This window comes from Bicyclus anynana, chromosome 18 (assembly GCF_947172395.1).
Source record: "Bicyclus anynana chromosome 18, ilBicAnyn1.1, whole genome shotgun sequence".
In the NCBI taxonomy this organism is placed as follows: Eukaryota; Metazoa; Arthropoda; class Insecta; order Lepidoptera; family Nymphalidae; genus Bicyclus; species Bicyclus anynana.
The window spans coordinates 4,576,951-4,600,091 of record NC_069100.1 but is presented as its reverse complement, the minus strand read 5'-3'; the positions used below and the strand labels follow the sequence as shown (position 1 = coordinate 4,600,091).

Here is a 23,141-nt window from a genome sequence, read left to right as displayed (position 1 = left end):
GGCCGTTTGCGCTGCAGAAACGTGAGAATAATGGGGATGATGACTAGGTTTGAATATATTGATTTTTATGATACATTCGGGTAAATAAAGTCAATTTTAACTAATTTATACTTATAAAGCAAAGATTGACTGGATATTTGCAAAATAAATAAGATTATAAAATTTTAAAATCTACTAAATTTTTTTTATCGTAATTAGATAAAAATTCATACAGTTTTAGCTTCCTTACATTAAATGTGACATTTTTTAATAAATGAACTATAAACATAAACGCAGAAATAACAAAGATATTAGTAATTTTGTTTAAACACCCATACAAATCTAACGATCATCAATTGATTACGACGTCATAAGTGCGTACCATTATGTATGGGGCGTTTTTCAGGGATCCGCGGCAGCGCCGCAAATCTGGCCCTTTAAATCCCTGTAGCTCCGAAAGTAATGATCGCAGATACCCTATAACTTTTACAAAATTGCTTTACTATTAGCGTACTCTTAATTTGTATACAATTTAAAAAACTGTCATCATCCCTATTGACCGTCAATGGCTGACTTGATGCAACGCTTTGTGTCGCACTGACTCGAGAATCACTGCCATGTTCCGTGCGCTCTCAGCCTATTATTCTTTAATCTGTGGTGAAAAATACATCTCAAATTTCGTCCCGGTAAAGGCTATAAGCCCGTTAACCCGATTTTTCATAAGCAAACTTTAATATTGTCTAAAATAAACTTATGAACGTCCACGAACAATGGCGAGGGAGTTTAAAAATTGTTGCTGCGGTCCAAACAGAAAATAGTTGTCTAGAACTTTCCAACAAAATAATCTACAGCGCGTAAATTCGGCCCGTTTTTCCGAAGTTCGTGAAGTTATTAAAATTTTAAACTACCTACTAAATTTTTGAGATAATATTATCTATACGACTAATAAATTCCCGCGTGTTCGTCGACGAATTTAGTTTCTTAGTAGATAGACTGAATAAAAAAGCCAGACAAGTGCGAGTTGAACTCTCGTGACGTGGGTTCCGAACGTTGTTAATCTATCATGTTTTTGAAAAATGTCATGTTAATAATAAATTATACCTATATATATTTTTTCGTTTCTTCTGGACCTATTTGTTTCGTTTAATATTTATCTAAACCTTAAATTATTCGAATAGTTATAGTAGTATAGTATTTCTGTATTTTTTTTCCAACTTTTAGATACAGCAGTTTCGGAAAAAAGGGCATGCTCAATTGCTTTTGTTTAAATAAATTGAAAGCAATTTTTTTGAATTTCAAAAAAAAAAAAAAAAACAAGACCTTTCATATGATGTATCACACAATGAAGTTAGTAAAAGTTTTTTTTTCAACTTTCCATCTTACCCCCCATAAGTGCTTTTCATATTCTATCTATTCACGATACATCCCTGTATTTGGGTCACAAGAATTGATATGTGTACTAAATTTCAGTTGGATTGGTCCAGTACATTAGGAGAAAACAGACAGACCTTAAAATGTGCGCGAGTGAGATTATAAGGGTTCCGTTTTTGTACTACGTACGTTCGGAACCCTAAAAAACAACTTAAAATTCTCTGCGGAGTTTTTCAGTATCCTCAGTAAGAAGCTGTCACATCAGAATAGCTTCTATCCTTTTAATAAGCTCAGGTTCGTTCTTGTATGGAGTTCTGTTCCTATTTATGTGATAGTACCGCTAAATACCAGCTTGCTAAATTGGATTCGGTGGATAGCCGGTCCAGAAGGCTCATATTATGAAAGGTTGTTACTTCATCATCATCATACGCCTTTTGTAAGGACTTCCAAACATCACGATCCTGAACCACCTGCATCCAGCGAATCCATTCGACTCGCTTGATGTCGTCAATCCACCTGGTGGGGGGTCAACCAACTACTACGCTTCGTAGTGCGGGGTTGCCATTCCAGCACCTATAGACCCCAACGTCCATCGGCTCTTCGAACCATGTACCCCGCTTATTGCTACTTCCACTTCAGCTTCGCGACACGTCGAGCTACGTTGGTGACTTTGGTTCTACTGCGGATCTTCTCATTTCTGATTCGATTACTTATCTATCGGTATTCTATAAAAAATCAAATAGTTTAATTTTTTTTTTTTTGCCACAGGTGAAGCAGCCATTCGATCGAAATCCGCTCGTCTAACTGTGCTGGTACCGCCTGAACCTCCAAAGATCTTGAAAGGACCGGTTCTGGAAGCTGTAGAAGATAGTGAAGTGACGTTGGAATGTGTCTCAGTTGGAGGAAAACCAGCTGCTGAAGTAAGTTATTTTAAGTTTACTTTAGTTTTATTTGTAATTCAGCATAAAAATCATCATATCAGCCGATGGACGTCTTCTGCGGGAGATAGGATTACTAAAATCACGGTCCTGAGTTCTCCCCCTCCATCCAGCGATTCCCTGCGACTTGATGTTGTCAACACGTCGTGTATGTTGTTATAAGACTTACTCATAGTTCTTATTGCTTCTTTTACTTAATGATGTTTTACGACGTTTCATATTCGTTTGTTTTATTATTCACGTATTTTTAAATATTATTTGTAGCTAGATTATTTATATTATATTACACATCTAATCGTAAATATGAATAAATAATAGTTAACCTGATTTACGAATTAACTAATGAATACATATATGTGAGTAAGTAAGAGTGTGACTGGGAGTGGAAGGGTATAGCAAGGTGGATTCATCGCTCTTAATCTCTTTATTACTTATATGCATTATGCAACGAGAGATGGTAGATGCAAAAAGTATAAGAGCACTAACATTGAAATTAAGTAGAAATTATTTAACAGCTTGAGAGTAGACTTCAATGTCTACTCATCATTATCAACCCATATTCGGCTCACTGCTGAGCTCGGGTCTCCTCTCAGAATGAGAGGGTTAGCCAATAGTCCACCACGCTGGCCCTATGCGGATTGGAGACTTCACACACGCAGTAAATTATGAAAATTCTCTGATATGCAGGTTTCCTCACGATGTTTTTCCTTCACCGTTTGAGACGCGTGATATTTAATTTCGTAAAATGCACACAACTGAAAAGTTGAAGGTGCATTCCCTGGACCGGATTTGAACCCACACCCTCCGGAATCGGAGGCAGAGGTCATATCCATTGAGCTATCACGGCTCTTGTTTACTCGCAAGCTGTAAAATAAAACAGTCATTTAAATTTTGAACTTTATATTTTAAATGTTTCACAGATTACGTGGGTCGACAATGATGGAGGCGTACTTAGCCAAGGGGTGACATATACTATCGAACAAATGGCAGACGGTCGCAGGTTCATTGCTCGGTAATAATTTCATTTGAATAAAATCTTTTTTAGTTTAGATGAAAATTTAAACATTGAAAATGAGATAGGTATCAGATATGATACTTTACACAACTTTGCTTATTATTGTTTTATATTTATTAAGATAATATTACTTGTCAATTAGATCAACACTTCGAATCCATCCGAGAAGACATCACCACGACCAGACTTATACGTGTCAAGCTCAGAACACTGCAGATAGAGCGTATAGAGCAGCTACTGTAAAACTAAAGGTAAATAATTATTTTTAGATATTTAACATCGAAAACCTCAAGAACATAATAAATATACATACATCTGGTCTGTTGGCATCGGCCGTAGCCTAGCTATCGTCTTTTAAGACGTAGCGCCAAGAATTTGCGTTCCGGTACAATCATCATGCATGGCAGGACAAAAGTGACTCAGCACGCACCGTTAGCGCTTGCGCTGCGCCTGCTCAATGATCTAACTGGTAACAATTTAGAATTGGACGTTTTTCACTCTCCACCGCACATGCTTGTAAAAACCATTAAATTATTATTAATGGAGTAAGTTGATGTTTTTCGGGCATTTAATTTTTATGTTTTGTTAAATTGTTAAGTATATTATTGTTATTGATTAATGTTTTTTGTATTTAAATTATTAATGTTTTTTTTTTTTTTTTTTTCTTTTTTATGTTATTTTTGTTATAGTTTGTAATTTTGTTTGTATTATTCTAATGTATGTATAGCCTGGGAAGACGAATTGGGCAACTGTAATGTCTTCCCGGGTATTGATTAAGTAAATAAATAAATAAATAAATAAATAAATCATCATCATCATCATATCAGCCGATGGACATCCTCTCCAGGACACAGGCTTTTTGTAGGGACTTCCAAACATCATGGTACTGAGTCACCTGCATCCAGCGAATCCCTGCGACTCGCTTGATGTCGTCAGTCCACTTATTAGTGCGGGGTCGTCATTCCAGCACTTTGGGACCCCAACGTCCATCGGCTCTTCGAACTATGTGCCCCGCCCATTGCCACTTCAGTTTCGCAACTCGTTGAGCTATGTCGGTGACTTTGGTTCTTCTCCAGACCTCCTCATTTCTGATAATTGACTCCGGTGAAATGCCACACAGAAATTATCTTGGAGGGGTACTGCAAGGTAGATTCATCGCTTTAAGAACTTTTAAAAATTAATTAAGATATCTTATTAAAAATTTCTCAAGAAAAATATTAGCTAATCCTCTCATTTAACGCAAAAGTAAGCCCCGTGCTATAAACGCTCAGCGTTGACATAAAATAAATGAAATATAAAACAAAGACTTTCGCCACGAAAATTGGATGTGTAATCCTGCTTGCGGGTTCGGCTTATCGACGTCGTTCTAGAGACATAACATATTTTCGAAGTATTTTTGATATTTTTGAAGTTTATAATAGCAGGATTTATAAAACAAGAGGACTTAATAAATGGATATTCGATGGAAGAAAGAGAGCTGTATAAAACTACTTATATGAAATAGAAGAATAATTTCAAAATACGGTAGTTTTGTTTAAAATATTATGAGCTTTAATAAAATCTTCATTAATTGTTTTCATTTCTTCTAGATAACTTATTACAGCAATTACAACTCATTGTAATAATACGTATTTGGACGATAAGAATTTTCGTTTGAACTGTTTTTCTGATAGGTTAACCACAAAGCCGCCTTTTGTATCCTGCTCTCTTCATAATGTTTCTAATAAATATCATGATCAATATCGTCGTCATCAACCCATATTCGGATTACTGCTGAGCTCGAGTCTCCTGTCAGAATGAGAGGGGTAAGGCCAATAGTCCACCACGCTGGCCCAATGCGGATTGGCAGACTTCACACACGCAGAGAATTAAGATAATTCTCTGGTATGCAGGTTTCCTCACGATATTTTCCTTCACCGATTTGTGCATTTTAAGAAATTAAATATACGTGATATTTAATTTCTTAAAATGCACACAACTGAAAAGTTGGAGGTGCATGCCTCGAACCGGATTCGAACGCACACAAACGCACATAAAACAAAGTCTTTGTTGTCAAAAATTGGCCACGTAATCCCACCTACATCGCGGACTTATTGACGTCATTCCTGTCTCAGATATTTTTGAAGTTCCTAACTTTCTCGGCAACTTATATATGAAATTCTAGATGTCTTATTTGGCGTAAATCTTCACGGTGATATATATAATCTTTATTGTTGTTTTCCGTTAAGTTACTCGGAAGTTTTCTTTGCTTTTGGACTGACAATCTGCTTATGCCAGACATACCTCATTTTAGGAAGCCATTTTTTTACTGCTGGGAGGGTTGGGCCGTAGCTAGTTACCACCCTACCGTCAAAGATGTACCGCTAAACAATTTAGCGTTCCGGTACGATGTCGTGTAGAAACCCAAGAAGGTGTGGATTTTCATCCTCCTCCTACCAAGATAGCCCGCTTCCATTTTAAATTGCATCATCACTTACCATCAGGTGAGATTGTAGTCAAGAGTTAACTTGTCATGGGTTGACAAACTTCCAGCATTCATAAAATGAAGTAAGTCAGGCTTTGCAGTCTCTCGGTGTTTCAAGTTAGTCGTAAGTTGCCTTTGCTTTTGTCAACTTGCGTAATCAAATGACTAAACAGGAATTCTTTTAGTTTTTCAAGCCCTTTTGTTATTGCTTGTAAGTTCTTTTCTTTGGTTTTTATTTGTCTACCTGTTTTGTCATTCTTTTCAACAAATCGCATTGGAATTTCATTTTGGTGTTCTATTAACATTTTTTGCTTGACTGTAATGTAAGTTAAAATTACTTTTCATACTTTAGAGAAATATTATTTTATCTAAATATTTTTAAACAGATGTTTAGTATTTCTTAACCTCATTGGTATCATCATCGTCATCATATCAGCCGATGGACATCCACTCCAAGACATAGGCTTTTTGTAGGGATTTCCAAACATCATGGTACTAAGTCACCTGCATCCAGCGAATCCTTGCGGCTTGGTAGCCCATTTATCTAGAAAGGCTATAGGCTGTATATTATCCTCGCATTCCTCGGGAAAGGAAACCACGCGAGTGATACCGTGAGGCGTCAGCTAGTAGTTATAGCCTGATGTTGGAGCGCGTACAGAATAAATTTATTAGATATTTGTATATGAGGCTGTATGGGGTATACCCATACTATCCATTAATGTACCCAACGTTATTTATACTAGGTATGGTCGGATATAATGAACTGCGGGTTAGGAGGGAACTGGCACTCGTGTTATATATCTTTAAACTCTTAAGAGGAAAGGTGTATAATGCGGAGGTACTAGTACAGGTGAGCCTAAACGTCCCGGACCGTTACGTGTCGCGGAGACGCAAGCCTCAGTTGCTGGTGGTACCGAGCGGACGTACTATTTTAGCCAAAAAAGCTCCGTTGACGTGCGCACTTCGCACTCTCAACGTCGTAGCTGAAAACATCGACATCTTCTCTTGTACTCTGAGTGAACTCACAAGGATTGCTGAGTGGTGTATTTGTTATACTAAGTAGGTAATATTAATCGTAATGTATATAGGTAAATAGAATTAAGTTTTAGATTTATAATATAGTACTAAGCTAGCGAATTAGGTGATATTTGTAAGGCTAGTTTTAAGTTACGATGATAATAAATAAATAAATAAATAAATAGTTATATCAAGCTGATGCACCCAATTAGTTTTGTGACGCAATCAAAGACAAGCATTCTAATTAAGACGAACCATAAACCGTGCGCCATAAAAACAAATGATCACAAGTTGCATTGATGTAGCATAAAATGGAATGGGACAAAATAAAATTGTACCATCTTGCACACATAAATTACTCCTTAATCCAAACCCACCAATAAACGGATAAAGGAAAAACGTAACGAAATATAGAAACAGACGGAAGAAAAACCTTTCTCCGCAATTTTTGTCTTTCCCGTGAATTTCCGCCGAACTGCCGAACGTTGTCCAGGCTAAATTGGCACACGGGCGAGGTACAACTTTCTGACTTATCTCAATTTTAGTGCCGTGTACAAAAGTGGGGTGGGTCTGTGAAGTTTGGTCGTGGTTTTATACTGGTAAAGTGAAAATAAGAGGGCAATATTGTAAGGCACTAATTTTGTGACGACGTTCTGGAAGTGTCAGCATAGCTCGAATTCTCGTCGGACTGGACTTTTTTAATGTGTTTTTTTTGTATTTGTAATTAATTGATGGATGAACTTTGATATTATATCAGGAGATGAATATAACTAAATGAATATAACTTTTGCATTATATTTTTTTATTCTCTGGTTATCGTATGACTTTTTTTTTTTTTTTATTCTTTACAAGTTAGCCCTTGACTACAATCTCATCTGATGGTAAGTGATGATGCAGTCTAAGATGGAAGCAGGCTAACTTGTTAGGAGGAGGATGAAATCCACACCCCTTTCGGTTTCTACACGGCATCGTACCGGAACGCTAAATCGCTTGGCGGTACGTCTTTGCCGGTAGGGTGGTAACTAGCCACGGCCGAAGCCTCCCACCAGCCAGACCTGGACAAATTAAGAAAATCTCAAACTGCCCAGCCGGGGATCGAACCCAGGACCTCCGTTTTGTGAATCCACCGCGCAAAACACTGTGCCACGGAGGCCGTCGAATAAAGTTTATAGAAAAAGTTATACTCTTTTCTTAAAGATGCCCAGGTTGTAAGAATTAGGAAACATTGCCTTCGGGAGAGAGCTCCATACCCTAGCCATAGTAGATAAAGAAATTACCCCCTATAATGCCACGAACTTTAGCTTTTTATAATATTTATAATAGATAAAAAAATAAATTGACCCAAATTGGAAATCCAACCCAGGATCTCTATGTTGAGTACCACAGGACTACCAACTGCGGCACAGATGTTGTCAAAATATACAGCGTTCAAAAACATTGTGCAAAAGAACGTGACTTTTGACTTTTTTTATTATAATGAAGCGATTTTATTTTCTTAACTAGCTGACGCCGCGTGGTTTTACCTGCGTGGTTCCCGTTCCCGTAAGAATGCGGGAATAATTTTTACCCTGTAGCCTTTCTCGATAAATGGGCTATGTAACACTGAAAGAATTTTTTAAATCGGACCAGTAGTTCCTGAGATTAGCGCGTTCAATCATACAAACAAACACTTCAGCTTAATAATATTAGTATAGATTTCTAAAGTTATTGGTTTACCAATCGATTATTATTAAGCAGTAAGCTCCAAAAACCAGCAGTGCTTTATTCATGATGAATTAATGACCCTATAAGAGTCAGAACGAGCTGATAAAAGGAAGTACGAGTAAATACGTAGTCATGTAGAATGTTAAGTTTGTAGCGTGACCACGGTTTGTTGTTCTCCGGGAATTTAACTTTAAAATTAATCCTTTTTGAATTGCCATTTGAATAAACTTTGTTTAGCTGATTTATCGCTCTAACTGGTTTTTAGCTGTTGCTAAAATATGTGAGGAAGTTTCTGAATGCAAAAACTTTTTGCTGTGGCTCACTGAAGTTGCAGGTTTGAAAGTTTCTCTTTTGTTTTCACTAAAGGTGAAATAGTTTGAGTAATTGTATGTTTTTTGGGTAATGTTCTGTAGACGTGTATTCTAGATGAACTGATGAATCATCATCATTATCATATCAGCGGATGGACGTCCACTGCAGGACATAGGCCTTTTCGACCAACACTGCGCTTACTAGTGCGGGATCGCCATTCTAGCACTTTGGGACTCCAATTTACATCGGCTTTTCGAACTATGTGGCCCGCCCATGCCACTTCAGTTTCGCAACTCGTTCAGCTATGTCGGTACTTTGGTTCTTCTGCGGATCTCCTCATTTCTGATTCGATCACGCAGAGATACTCCTAACGTAGCTCGTTCCATCGCCCGCTGTGTGACTCTGAGCTTTCTGATGAGGCCCAAAGTTAGCGACCAAGTCTCGGAACCATAGGTCATCACTGGCAACACGCACTGTTCGAAGACTTTTGTCTTCAGGCACTGAGGAATTTCGGACAAAAAGATGTCGAGAAGTTTCCCGAATGCAGCCCAGCCGAGTTGGATTCAGCGGTTCACCTCTTTCTCGAAATTGGACCTACCTAATTGGATCATATGTCCTAGGTGTCACAAGTTAACTGTACTTATTAATTATTTATTTCTTTCATTTTAGATTAGTTGGAGGCTCCAGAGGAATAGTGAATTCCAATTGCCATAGTTAATATTTGCCAAAAAAAAAAACTTTAAAACCGTTTTGTCGCATCGCATGTTCAGTTAGAGCATTAACAAGCTTTCCAATGCACGGTAAGGTTAATAGTTGAATCCGGACGTCCAAATTCAGTTATCTACTTGTGTCAACATTGCTTAACCGGCGCAATTAGCTAATTTGCGCTGTCGCAACTACACCACACTCTCACCTAGACCACAGAATACGATATAGTATTCAAACAGACGTCTTACATCGCTAACTTTGTTATAGCAATCGCGTCTCTAACATTATGACTTAAGATTGAATTCTGCTTGAAGCGGTGTTATGTACCTACTACCTGTATGCATACGAACAGAAGCGTAGACAGGCTAACACACTAAATAACCGCATTTTCGATGTTCTAAGTATGATTAGACGATCTCTTTGACACAATCTGTTTGATTTTTTTTTTCAAAGCACCAGGACAGTAACAATGTCTGTGGCAACACAGAAAAAAAACAGCAGTTGTTCTTTAAAATAATAATTTTATACCCAAACATGTACAATCACATGAAAGTTTTATAGTAATAATAATCAAAGCATATTAATAAAATTGTCTGTCTGTGTTCAAAGATAATGTGTTTTCGAAAGTGCGTAATTATTTACACGATAACAAACTCTCCTCATTCCTGATTCGATCACGCAGAGAAAGTCCAAGCATAGCTCGCTCCATCGTCCGCTGAGTGACTTTGAGCCTTCTAATAAGGCCCATAGGCCAAGCTGGATTCGGCGATTCACCTCTTTCTCGAAATTGGACCTACCTAACTGGACTGTGTGTCCTAGATGTATATATTCGTCTACAATTTCGAGCGCAGAGTCCTCAACAATAACTGGGCGGAGCCCAATCAAGATTATGAACAATAAAATCACATTGGAATTATCATTTTGACGGCCTCCGTGGCGCAGTGGTATGCGCGGTGGATTTACAAAACGGAGGTCCTGGGTTCGATCCCCGGCTGGGCAGGTTGAGATTTTCTTAATTTGTCCAGGTCTGGCTGGTGGGAGGCTTCGGCCGTGGCTAGTTACCACCCTACCGACAAAGACGTACCGCCAAGCGATTTAGCGTTCCGGTACGATGACGTGTAGAAACCGAAAGGGGTATGGATTTTCATCCTCCTCCTAACAAGTTAGCCCGCTTCCATCTTAGACTGCATCATCACTTACCATCAGGTGAGATTGTAATCAAGGGCTAACTTGTAAAGAACATTAAATTCATTTTTAAATCAATATTGTACAGACTATTCTATTCTATTGTATTATTATATCTATAGATAGTAATAGCATGCAAATCTGAAGAGTATGAAACACGTTTAATATCATTCAAGAGATCAACGAGTTGTCTAGACGAAGCCATAGACGCGAGTATTAAAAGCGTGAATAAAACCATTAGACACACCCCATTGTTACTCGTTATGTCGAAGTACCCTACAACTACAATTTACATGTTTTAAGCTGCGATTAAGCTTTATTCAGTCTACGATCAAAGGAAGCCCTCTGCTGCTTTTATAAGGGTTCTTCGATAGGGCAAACTTAAGGAAGATAAACTTTTGTTGAACTATTCGTATTTTCTTCTTCTATACTTATAATAAAACTGGTCGAATTCTATTCATTTATTCGCAATTTAAGATTTTACTTATACCGCTTGTAACACCAAACGTTACTGTGGCATAACGGACGACAGCGCCATCTCGAATCTATACTTACAATACGAATTCTGTACATTCTGTACATTGAAGATATTTTGAATTTTTTTGTTGGGGGGTTTTTTCTGTCTGTCCGTCCGTGTTTTTTTGTTATTCGGGCACCATGCTGAAACTACTAAATGATTTCAAATGAAACTTAGTAGTAGCCTATGTGTTCCAGAGTAAAATCTATTTACATTCGAAATTTCAGCCAAATCGCTGAAAAATTGACAGTTTCATTACAAACTTTCATCCCCTATTTTATCTCCTTGGGGGTAGAATTGATCAAAATCCTTTCTTAACGGATGTCTACGTCATAACAACTACCTGCATGCCAAATTTCAGCCCGATCCGTCTAGTGGTTTGGGCTGGGCGTTGCTAGATCACTATGTCAGTCAGTCAATCAGTCAATCAGTCAGTTAGTCAGTCAGTCAGTCACCTTTGAGTTATATATATTTAGATAGGCCAGCAGAAATCGACAATACGACTTACTTAGAAATAAGCATAACAAGCATTTCCCCATATCCAACACAAAGAGCTCCAGTATTTCGCAAAAATCAACAAATTCCACGTTAAAAAGAACCTTCTAATTTCGTACAAAATTCCCATGCAGATATCCATGGAACACAATTAAGAAATTTTTACGAGAGCACAAAACAGAACAGAGTCGTTTTCTCATTTAATTTTTCGCATTTCCCCCGAGCATGAGTCTGCAGAATATCTTGTAATTGGATTGTTATGCTTCAACCCGACTGAGAAAATTTATCTGTATATAACTATTATTTAAACCCATATTATATGAATAGAGAGTTTATGTAATGCTCATGTATCGCTCCACCCAGTTATAGTTGAGAACGCTGCACTCGAAATTGTAGACGAATACATATACCTAGGACATATGATCCAGTTAGGTAGGTCCAATTTCGAGAAAGAGGTGAACCGTCGAATCCAACTCGGCTGGGCTGCATTCGGAAAACCTCGCGACATCTTTTCATCTGAAATTCCTTAGTGCTTGAAGACAAAAGTCTTCGAACAATGCGTGTTGCCAGTGATGACCTATGGTTCCGAGACTTGGTCGCTAACTATGGGCCTCATAAGAAGGCTCAGAGTCACACAGCGGGCGATGGAACGAGTAATTTTATGAGTATCTCTGCGTGATCGAATCAGAAATGAGGAGGTCCGCAGAAGAACCAAAGTCACCGACATAGCTCAACCTTGCGAAGCTGAAGTGGCAATGGGCGGGGCACATAGTTCGAAGAGCCAATGGACGTTGGGGTCCCAAAGTGCTGGAATGGCGACAGTGTTGGCCGACTCCCCACCAGGTGGACTGACTACATCAAGCGAGTCGCAGGGATTCGCTGGATGCAGGTGGCTCAGTATCGTGATGTTTGGAAGTCCCTACAAAAGGCCTATGTCCTGCAGTGGACGTCCATCGGCTGATATGATGATGATGATGATGATGATGATGATGATGAAGAGAGTTTATTGCTGGCTCTTCTCAGCAGAACCTGTCTACTAAACCGGTGGTAGAGTCTGTACAAATAGTCAAACTGAACGTTTCAAAGTGCTTGTAAAATAAGCCTATATTTGACTTAAGTATAGCCTGGGTTCCATTCCTGGGTCGGGCTGTAATATATCGATGTTTCCATTTTTAAAAATAAGTTATTGTATTTGTATGATTTTTTAATTATTCTCTATTGTTTTAGATACAATATGCGCCAAAAGTGAAAGTGGTGATCAAATCACGGTCAACCAATGGCAGGATTCATGAGGGAGATGCTTTGGTCGTAGGTAAAGTATTTTAATCATGGTTATCTTAGTAGCTCACTGCAACCAACTCTACTGCTACACTGCGCGTCAACAAGGTGATGTTTGACTCAACAACGATCATTATCAAAAGTTATAATAAAGACCGGAACCGACAGTTTGTGACGGTGTAAAGCGCCATCTGTTGGTATGATGACGAAATCCGTACAAAACGCGCTCATAATAAGGTGCGAAGAATTGATTATATTATGGGTCGCTAGTGAATGGGCGTCTAAACCATAGATGGCGACTGGAGCGTGTCTCTTTGTGTGAGATTGCGTTTCGTTTCAGGGTCGGAGTGTGCAAATTGGCAATTTTCGGGTAAAACAAACGTCGTGGGGGTTCAAAAACATATAATAAGGCACTAGAATGGTGTTGGCAAGCTTATGATTTGTGAATACAAAAATAAAAGGGACAAAGATTTTCTATTGTTATAGTTAAGATTTGTATGAACGAACAAATTTTTTGATGCGTCGAACGAGAACGTGTGAGAAAAGTTCTCGCCGGGGACACGGTTTCGAGCATTTTCTGGAAACAGCCACCATGAGCTGAACAAAAATATCCGGGGGGAAGGATTTAATGTAGCAGGTCTGCTGAGACCAAAAACCTTAACTAAAATATTATGTTCAGCTCATTGAAAATATAAGTTTTATTAAGTCTTGGGAAAATCACAGGAGTCTTCCTTCCCGTTGGCAATGAATTCGTATATTTAATATTTGGGGGAATAATGGGCTAGAGAGAGCTGATATTATCAGTGGGAAAAATAAAAAATAGGAAAATAAGAAAGAAAGATATAAGAATGAGTTTCGAGAACCTTTGAGAATGTAAAAGGGGTAATTTATGAGTTTTTACGAGTTTCGAAGAGGTTGTACGAATCCGTCGTGACGTCGCGGGATTCGTGGAAGGCTTTAAGACGATCGTCATTTGCCGGTTACAACATCCGGGAACGTCGCAAGCTGAAGGAGACGGAGTAGCCGTACCAGGTCAAGGGAGTCCGGCAGGACATATAACCGGGTAAAGACCCAGACAAGGTCAGTTCTATCCTGTTTACCAAGCTTGCGTTGATCTTCGGTGTTATGGACGAAAACATATCTATACAGTGTTAATTTCGGGGGGGAATTTTGGATATTTGGACATTGGATCTGAACCGTGTTCGGATATAATTTAAAGTTTAGTGCTTAACGATTTATGGTGGTATTTTTGTATTTTGGTATTTTGTATTCTGTACGTGGTATTTTGTACGCGGTATTTTGGTATATTATGATACCTTGTGTAATTTGCCCCACGTTGGGCGCCATTTGCGACCGCGCAGGCCCACAGGGTTGGAGGCCGCAGGCCCACGCGTCACAAAGAGAAAATAAATGTGTCGGAACTTATGTTCAATCCAGCTCCAGAGGTCCTGGGTTCCAGTCCACCTGGTCCACTGTATGCTATTTCCTACCAAACTAACCTAACCTACCTAATTGAGACTGTGAGGCTATTTGGATGAGATAATAAAGACTCACACAGAAAGTCCAGAAATTCTTTATTTGTCAGTTATTTCTTATTAGATACTTGAAACTATGATAAATCATATGCGCTTAGTGCGAGTGATGTTTTTCTCGTCCCACGGAGGAAAGAAGATGTGGGTTACTTGGACCGGACTTAAAGGCTCTGATGTCCCGGTATCTCAGTCGTTGAACTGAGAGCCCGTGGGTCCAAATCACACTACCGGTCACCAACCAACCAAACGGAAAGTTTGTTTATTTTCCCACATTCCCACCTCCGTAAGAGAAAGCATAACTAAACCTTTAATTAAGCATGTACTTCTATAGAATCCTCAAACAGCATAATATTTGCTGTTGTACAAAATTACACAAGGTATCATAATATACCAAAATACCGCGTACAAAATACCACGTACAGAATACAAAATACCAAAATACAAAAATACCACCATAAATCGTTAAGCACTAAACTTTAAATTATATCCGAACACGGTTCAGATCCAATGTCCAAATATCCAAAATTCCCCCCCGAAATTAACACTGTATAGATATGTTTTCGTCCATAACACCGAAGATCAACGCAAGCTTGGTAAACAGGATAGAACTGACCTTGTCTGGGTCTTTACCCGGTTATATGTCCTGCCGGACTCCCTTGACCTGGTACGGCTACTCCGTCTCCTTCAGCTTGCGACGTTCCCGGATGTTGTAACCGGCAAATGACGATCGTCTTAAAGCCTTCCACGAATCCCGCGACGTCACGACGGATTCGTACAACCTCTTCGAAACTCGTAAAAACTCATAAATTACCCCTTTTACATTCTCAAAGGTTCTCGAAACTCATTCTTATATCTTTCTTTCTTATTTTCCTATTTTTTATTTTTCCCACTGATAATATCAGCTCTCTCTAGCCCATTATTCCCCCAAATATTAAATATACGAATTCATTGCCAACGGGAAGGAAGACTCCTGTGATTTTCCCAAGACTTAATAAAACTTATATTTTCAATGAGCTGAACATAATATTTTAGTTAAGGTTTTTGGTCTCAGCAGACCTGCTACATTAAATCCTTCCCCCCGGATATTTTTGTTCAGCTCATGGTGGCTGTTTCCAGAAAATGCTCGAAACCGTGTCCCCGGCGAGAACTTTTCTCACACGTTCTCGTTCGACGCATCAAAAAATTTGTTCGTTCATACAAATCTTAACTATAACAATAGAAAATCTTTGTCCCTTTTATTTTTGTATTCACAAATCATAAGCTTGCCAACACCATTCTAGTGCCTTATTATATGTTTTTGAACCCCCACGACGTTTGTTTTACCCGAAAATTGCCAATTTGCACACTCCGACCCTGAAACGAAACGCAATCTCACACAAAGAGACACGCTCCAGTCGCCATCTATGGTTTAGACGCCCATTCACTAGCGACCCATAATATAATCAATTCTTCGCACCTTATTATGAGCGCGTTTTGTACGGATTTCGTCATCATACCAACAGATGGCGCTTTACACCGTCACAAGTTTAACTTGCTCTTCGGAACAAGTTAAACCATCACTATGGTTTATATCACCAGCATCTTATCTCCGGATAATCGTCGTCATCAACCCATATTCGGCTCACTGCTGAGCTCGAGTCTCATCTCAGAATAGTCCACCACGCTGGCCCAATGCGGATTGGCAGACTTCAGACACGCAGAGAATTAAGATAATTCTCTGGTAAGCAGGTTTCCTTACGATGTTTTCCTTCACCGATTGAGACACGTGATATTTAATTTTTTAAAAAGCACACAACTGAAAAATTGGAGGTGCATGCCCCGGACCGTATTCGAACCCACACCCTCCGGAATCGTAGGCAGAGGTCATATCCACTGGGCTATCACGGCTCCGGACAATAACCCAAGTAAAAGCTGACAAATTCCTGGAATAAATTAAAGCTTAATATTTCATAACCAGCTTTTAGTTTTTCCTATTGAGTTTTTTTTTATTTATATAAATAATAAATATTATATAAACAAAAAATATTTTTATCGCAGGATGTCAAGCCACGGCCAATCCAAGCAACCTCACTTATCGTTGGTTCATCAACAATGAGCAAGTGCCAACTGCTAAGAACATCGAATTGGTGAGTCATCATCATCATCATATCAGCCGATGGACGTCCACTGCAGGACATAGGCCTTTTATAGGGACTTCCAAACATCACGATACTGAGCCGCCTGCATCCAGCGAATACCTGCGACTCGCTTGATGTCGTCAGTCCACCTGGTGGGGGGTCGGCCGACACTGCGCTTACTAGTGCGGGGTCGCCATTCCAGCACTTTGGGACCCCAACGTCCGTCGGCTCTTCGAACTATGTTCGAAAAATTGGTGAGTATTCTATAGATTTCCCAGGAATCCCGAAGGTTCTGAAACTTATTTTTTTTATTGTAATAAATTAAAAATTCATTCTCTTTGTCCAGAGTGAATAAGTGTAATCAAAATAATATAAAATAATCAAAAATCTTGTGAACGCAAGAGCCGCGACTCCGAGCAACGAGTTTATGTGTGCCTAGTGTGAGTTTTCAATATTTTCATACTGTTACTATCGCCATAACGTAAACGCGAATTTATATGACATTGAAACAGTTGTGCAGTAGTGCCACTAAATGGCTGTGTTTAGAAAATCGAGTTTACGTTAACGCGATAGTAACAAACTGCCACTATGCCCTCAGGTGATAGATACTTACCGCTGCCATTTGCGAGATGAACCTCTAAATTAAAATCCCTTAAAACCTTGCGAATTCCACCGAATCTATTGATAGTAATTAGAAAGATACATAATAGGTAAATTGATAGTCCGCTTAGTATAATATATTAGCTGATACACCAGCATTCTGTCATTAGATTAATTAAATTCAATAAACGCTAAATACTATGACGTACGGGTATGTGCTAGATTTATAGGACTCTCGAATTAGTACGTATTAAAGAATTAGCTTCAGATAATTATAATTAGTACCTGCGCAAATGTTCTGAGATAGATAACGTTAATATTTTTTGTCAAACCGAAATCGAACCTAGGACCTTATGATTCACAACACTATACAACACCAACGAGGTATTTTAATTTATGATATGATGAATTCAAGTTAGTAAGTATATCCCTAATCACATATAAAATCTATAATAAGTAATATTATAAAGCTGAAATGTTTGTTTGGTTGAATGCGCTAACCTCAAGAACTACTGGTTTTAGTTGAAAATTGTTTTTTTGTGTTCATAGACCATTTATCGAGTTAGTCAGATTAAACAATAATAGGCAGATAGAGCGCACGAAAACAACGGTGTCGTAGCCGCTTCAAATACAAAATTCAAAAACGAATACATTCTCGAGTCAATTCATTCAGAGTTAAGTAATTTTCAATATTATTCAAGAAAAATGGCGTCATATGTTTTTAAATATTTTAAAAACTGTTCACAAAAACTAAAGAAATAAGATGGAGTATTTTTATTGGTCACTAGCTGACGCTGGGTGGTTCCACTCGCGTGGTTCCCGTTCCCTTAGGAATACGGAGATAAAATATAGCCTATAGCCTTCCTTAATAAATGGGCTATCTAACGCTAAAATAATTTTTCAAATCGGAATAGTTCCTGAGATTAGTGCGTTCAATCAAACAAACAAACAAACTCTTCCGCTTTGTAATATTAGTATAGATTGATTATTATGTTAATTTACGTAATGGTTTTAGTGTTAAATTTTTAAAAAATACAAATTATGACAAAAGTTTGTGCGGATGTCAAGGAGACGTGTGACGTTTGTTTTTATGGGTGTCACCGGCTTCACCACGCTGCTTGTAAAGACTCATTCTGGATCATCTTTATTCTGTGGAGTGGAGCATCAAAGAAAAATGTAGCAAGAATGGGAAATCTTTATGTGTACACTGACTTTTTCCCGGACGAAGTCGCTGGCTTCTGTTACTATAATAAGGCAAAACAACAAGGACTGTTCAAAAATGTACAGTGCCGCATATTTTCAAGATCCTCGCGGGAAGTACCCACATCTGCAGTGTGAATTTTACATAAGCCGCGTATGGGGGTGCAATAAGCATCCCTATATTTACACCACGACAGGAAGGTCTTTACGACGTTTGCTATGCTCGTGAAGTTGCACAAATACACACACTTACACAGATAAAACACACACTTTCAACTTATTCATGTTACATGATGAGTTTAGCATTGTAGAGTTTTATATCTATATATTAACACGAGGTAAAGGAGATGGTCCATTTCAGGTCAATTCTTATACCCCGTATCATTAAAATTTAAAAAATACAAGGATTTTATTAAAATTTATTAAAGTGAATAAATATATCTAAATAAAAAGAAATAAATAAAATTAAAACCCAAGTTTTTGAGTTCTATCAAGATGGAGTCCTTAAAGCAACAATGACATGACAATTGACAGGAAACGTCAAATCGACTACTGCATTGAAAACGTCATCAATCCGCCATTATTACCCTTAATAGTGTTGCATTTCTTGAGAGAGAATGAATGTAATTTCGAAAGAATTAAAGTATATTCATAGATTTTCACAAATCCCACCGGAACTATGGATTTTCTAAGACAAAACGTAGCCAATTTATTAGTGTAGGTAATAGCTAAATCATCTCTGTTATACGGTATATAGGAATAACACACACAGTTGCACAAAGACATACTGACACACACACAAACCAACCTTTGTTTTTATAATATTAGTAGCGGACGCCCGCGACTACGTCCGCGTGGTATTCAATTTTCACAAATCCTACGGGAAACGTGGATTTTTCCGGGATAAAAAGCCTATGTGTTAATCCAGAGTAAAATCTATTTCCATTCCAAATTACAGCTAAATCGCTTCAGTAGACGCAGCGTAAAAGAGGAACAAAAATACTTACACACTTTCGCCTTTATAATATTAGTAGGATTCATGTTTAACATTAAAGTTACAATATTAAAAAGTCGCTAAATGTTGTTTGTTGTTGCAGATAATCTCCAATGTATCCCGGAGGCACAATGAGGCGACTGTGAAGTGCGAAGTTCAGAACCAAGTCGGGAAAAGTGCGGACTCCAAAACTTTGGAGGTCTCCTGTAAGTCATTGTTTTTAAAATTTTATAATATGCAGCTAAAATAGGTAGGTATTGGGACCTCATAAGAAGGCTTAGAGTTGCTCTGCGGGCGATAGAATAAGCTCTGCATTGACGGCCTCCGTGGCGCAATGGTATGCGCGGTGGATTTACAAAACGAAGGTCTTGGGTTCATTCCCCGGTTGGACAGATTGAGATTTCCTTAATTTGTCTAGCTGGTGGGAGGCTTCGGCCGTGGCTAGGTACCACCCTACCCGCAAAGACATACCGCCAAGCGATTTAGCATTCCGGTACGATGCCGTGTAGAAACCGAAAGGGGTGTGGATTTTCATCCTCCTCCTATCAAGTTAGCCCGCTTCTGTCTTAGACTGCATCATCACTTACCATCAGGTGAGATTGTAGTCGTAGAAAAAAAAACAAAATAATATAAGCCACGCCCTGCTCAAGCCAGACCAGTAGTTTTTGAGATCATTTCAAACATACTTTTACATATATTACATTATTATATAGTTCAAAATTAATATAGAACCTCGTTTTTCACACTCGGTTAAAATCGGAAGATTACAATAGTACAAGCGTGCCAAGGAAGGTCTCCAGTCGACAAAGTTCTAAAGATACAAATTGAGATTGCATACAAAAGTTTTCTTTTGTAGGAAACTTTTAAATAACTATTCATAATAAGCATACAGAATTCGTGTTTGTAGAGTCTTGTAGGTTCCATGTAGAATTCTCTGCTTTTCTTTTGTACAAAACTTCGTAACTATCCCTGTATACATAGCATACTTAGTATATTTGCTACTCTATGTGAAAGCCGTTTTGACGTGTGTAATGCCCCTTAATTTTTTTTTTTAAAATATTCCTTTTTTAACCGATTTAAAAAAAAGGAGGAGGTTCTCAATTCGAGACGCATGTTTTTTTTTAATGTTTTTTACCTCACAACTTCGTCATTTATTAACTAATTTTGAAAATTCTTTTTTGTTTGAAAGAGTATACTTCCAGATTGGTACCATTTTATTTCATGAAAATCTGTTTAGGACTTTTGTGTTAAAATTAAAATAATTGAAGTACGTCTTTGAAGTCGGTTTCATTTTCATGTTAAAAATATTATTTTCGTAGGGCGTAGGTTCGAATCCCTTCTAGAGCATGCACCTCCAACTTTTTACTTAGGTGCATTTTAAGCAATTAAATCTAGCGTATCAAACGGTAAAGGCAGAACATTATAAGGAAATCTGAGAATTATACCTGACAAATTTTCTTAATTCTCTGTGTCTATGACGTGTGCAATCCGCATTGGGCGGCGTCGTCGACTATTTGCCTAATCCTTCTCATTCTGAGAGGGGACTCATGCTCAACAGTGAGTCGAATATAGGTTGTTAATAACCTGACATCCCTATCATAAGATACTATAACGGCCTTCATAAATCGTCGTAGATATACTGCTTGTAGATCCTTGTAGATTTGCATGTGACTACGAGTACAAGTTAAAAGTAAACAATATGCCAAGTGCTACACACGTCTGTGCAGCACTTGGCATATTAGCGTAACTTGGCGAAGTTTGCCGTCATACTCCCCGCCGGAGTTGTAGACTTGCCTATTAATTATGTAGGAATGTGCCGCGATAAAGGTTTGCAGGTAACTTGCTTTACCTACTTCCGAAGTGAAACTAAATTTTACTAAGGATACCTACTGCATTTCAGTATCATTTTTTCGCAAGTTTACTCAGTGAAATTTTTGCCAAATAACAGACTTTGTTTTCAAGCTTTATGAATGTTGAGTTTACTATTCTAACAGAATACTAAAAATCAAAATAGCGTCGCTAATTATAGTACTCCTAGTACTTTGTAGGCTGGAACAGTTAGTGTAAGTTAAAAGTAAACAATGTGCCAAGTGATGTAGCGTAACTTGGCAAAGTTTGCCATCATATCCCCCGCCGGAGTTGTAGACTTGCCTGTTAATTATGTAGGAATGTGTCGCGATAAAAGTTTGTAGGCAACTGTTTTACCTATTTTCGCAGTTAAACTAACTTTTACATAAGATACCTACTGCGTTTCTGTACCATTTCTTTGCAATTTTCTCAGTGCAATTTTTTCCAAAATATACAGCAGATTTTATTTTCACTCGTTAGGTGTGTTGAGTTTCTTTATTCTAACAGAATACTAAAATTAAAATAACGTCGCTTATTATAGTGCTCGTAGGTTCTTGTAGGTTTGGAGCAGTTAGTGTAAGTTAAAAGTAAACATTGTGCCAAGTGCTGCATACGTCGGTGCGGGTAGCGTAACTTGGCGAAGTTTGCCGTCATATCCCCCGCCGGAGTTGTAAACTTGCCTATTAATTATGTAGGAATGTGCCACGATAAGGATTTGCAGGTAACTGCTTTACCTAGTCCCGCAGTGAGGCAAACTTTTACTCGTGATACTTAAATCTTGTAGCAATACTTTTCAAAACATTTCTGGGTAATTTATAAAAAGAAAATGTACTTTTCTCAGGTATTATTTACACCTTGCAACTGATAAGGGATTAACTTCTTTGGGACCTTCTTCTTTTTACTTCTGGGCTGTTTCCGCACTTGGCCATGTGATTGGCCGTTGTACGTGGGTCCTTCGGTGTAGGTTCCCGCTGGGACCTTATTATCTATATTAATATTATAAAGCTGAAGAGTTTGTTCATTTGCTTGAACGCGCTCAACTCAGGAACTACTGGTCCGATTTAAAAAATTCTTTCAGTGGTAGGTAGCCCATCTATCAAGGAAGACTTTGCAACAATAGGCTATATATTATCTCCGTATTCCTACGCGAACGAGAACCGCGCGGCATCTTCTTACATTAGATGTCATGTCTGTGCGGATGTAACTTGACGATGTTTGCTGTCATATCCCTCGCCGGAGTGGTAGACTTGCCCATTATGTAGGAATGTGCCGCGAAAAGGATTTGCAGGTAACTGCTTTACCTACTTCCGCAGTGAGACAAACTTTAAAAGCAGCACTCAAGCTAAAAGTATAGCTGTTCTTAAGTATCCAATTCTTTGCGAACCTATGTTTTGTTGATTCAATATTTATTTAATAAAGTTACGTTTCACGTTTATGATTTAAGTACAATATGTTCACATTTATGAAATAATCACGAGTACAATTGCGGGCGACAGAAAGTCCAGCTCTTTTTTTGCACAAATGAACAACCTGACTGTCCAACATGGACATCATTATCATGGACGTCCACTTCTTACATAGAACTTCCAAACACCACAGAGCCGCAAGCATCTAGCGACATCCTTATACCCACTTGATACCATCAATCCACCTGCTTTATGCCCCGTCCATTGTCACTTCAACTTTATGACATGTTGAGTTGTCAGTCTTATATGTACTTCTGCGAATCTCCTCATATCCAAACGAGGTTTATTAAGCCAGTATTTTTTGGCGACCATTCCACGTGGACATGATTTAGCTATTAGAATAAGGCAGCTCTATTTACTGTGTTGTTTTTTTAGAGAACTCATATTTGATTTTCCGTGAT

The 23,141-nt window shown here is 38.3% G+C and overlaps 1 protein-coding gene across 2 annotated transcripts in view; it reads left to right on the top strand.

The window, feature by feature from the left end:
• LOC112055133 (irregular chiasm C-roughest protein) overlaps nt 1-23,141 on the top strand; it is a 126,856-nt gene that overhangs the window by 79,078 nt on the left and 24,637 nt on the right. For both annotated transcript variants that reach the window (XM_052886729.1, XM_052886728.1), the window contains exons 5-10: nt 2,119-2,270; nt 3,209-3,300; nt 3,446-3,554; nt 12,933-13,017; nt 16,553-16,641; nt 19,530-19,632. In XM_052886729.1, the coding sequence (XP_052742689.1) occupies nt 2,119-2,270; nt 3,209-3,300; nt 3,446-3,554; nt 12,933-13,017; nt 16,553-16,641; nt 19,530-19,632 (630 nt within the window). The remainder of the gene's footprint in view (nt 1-2,118; nt 2,271-3,208; nt 3,301-3,445; nt 3,555-12,932; nt 13,018-16,552; nt 16,642-19,529; nt 19,633-23,141) is intronic.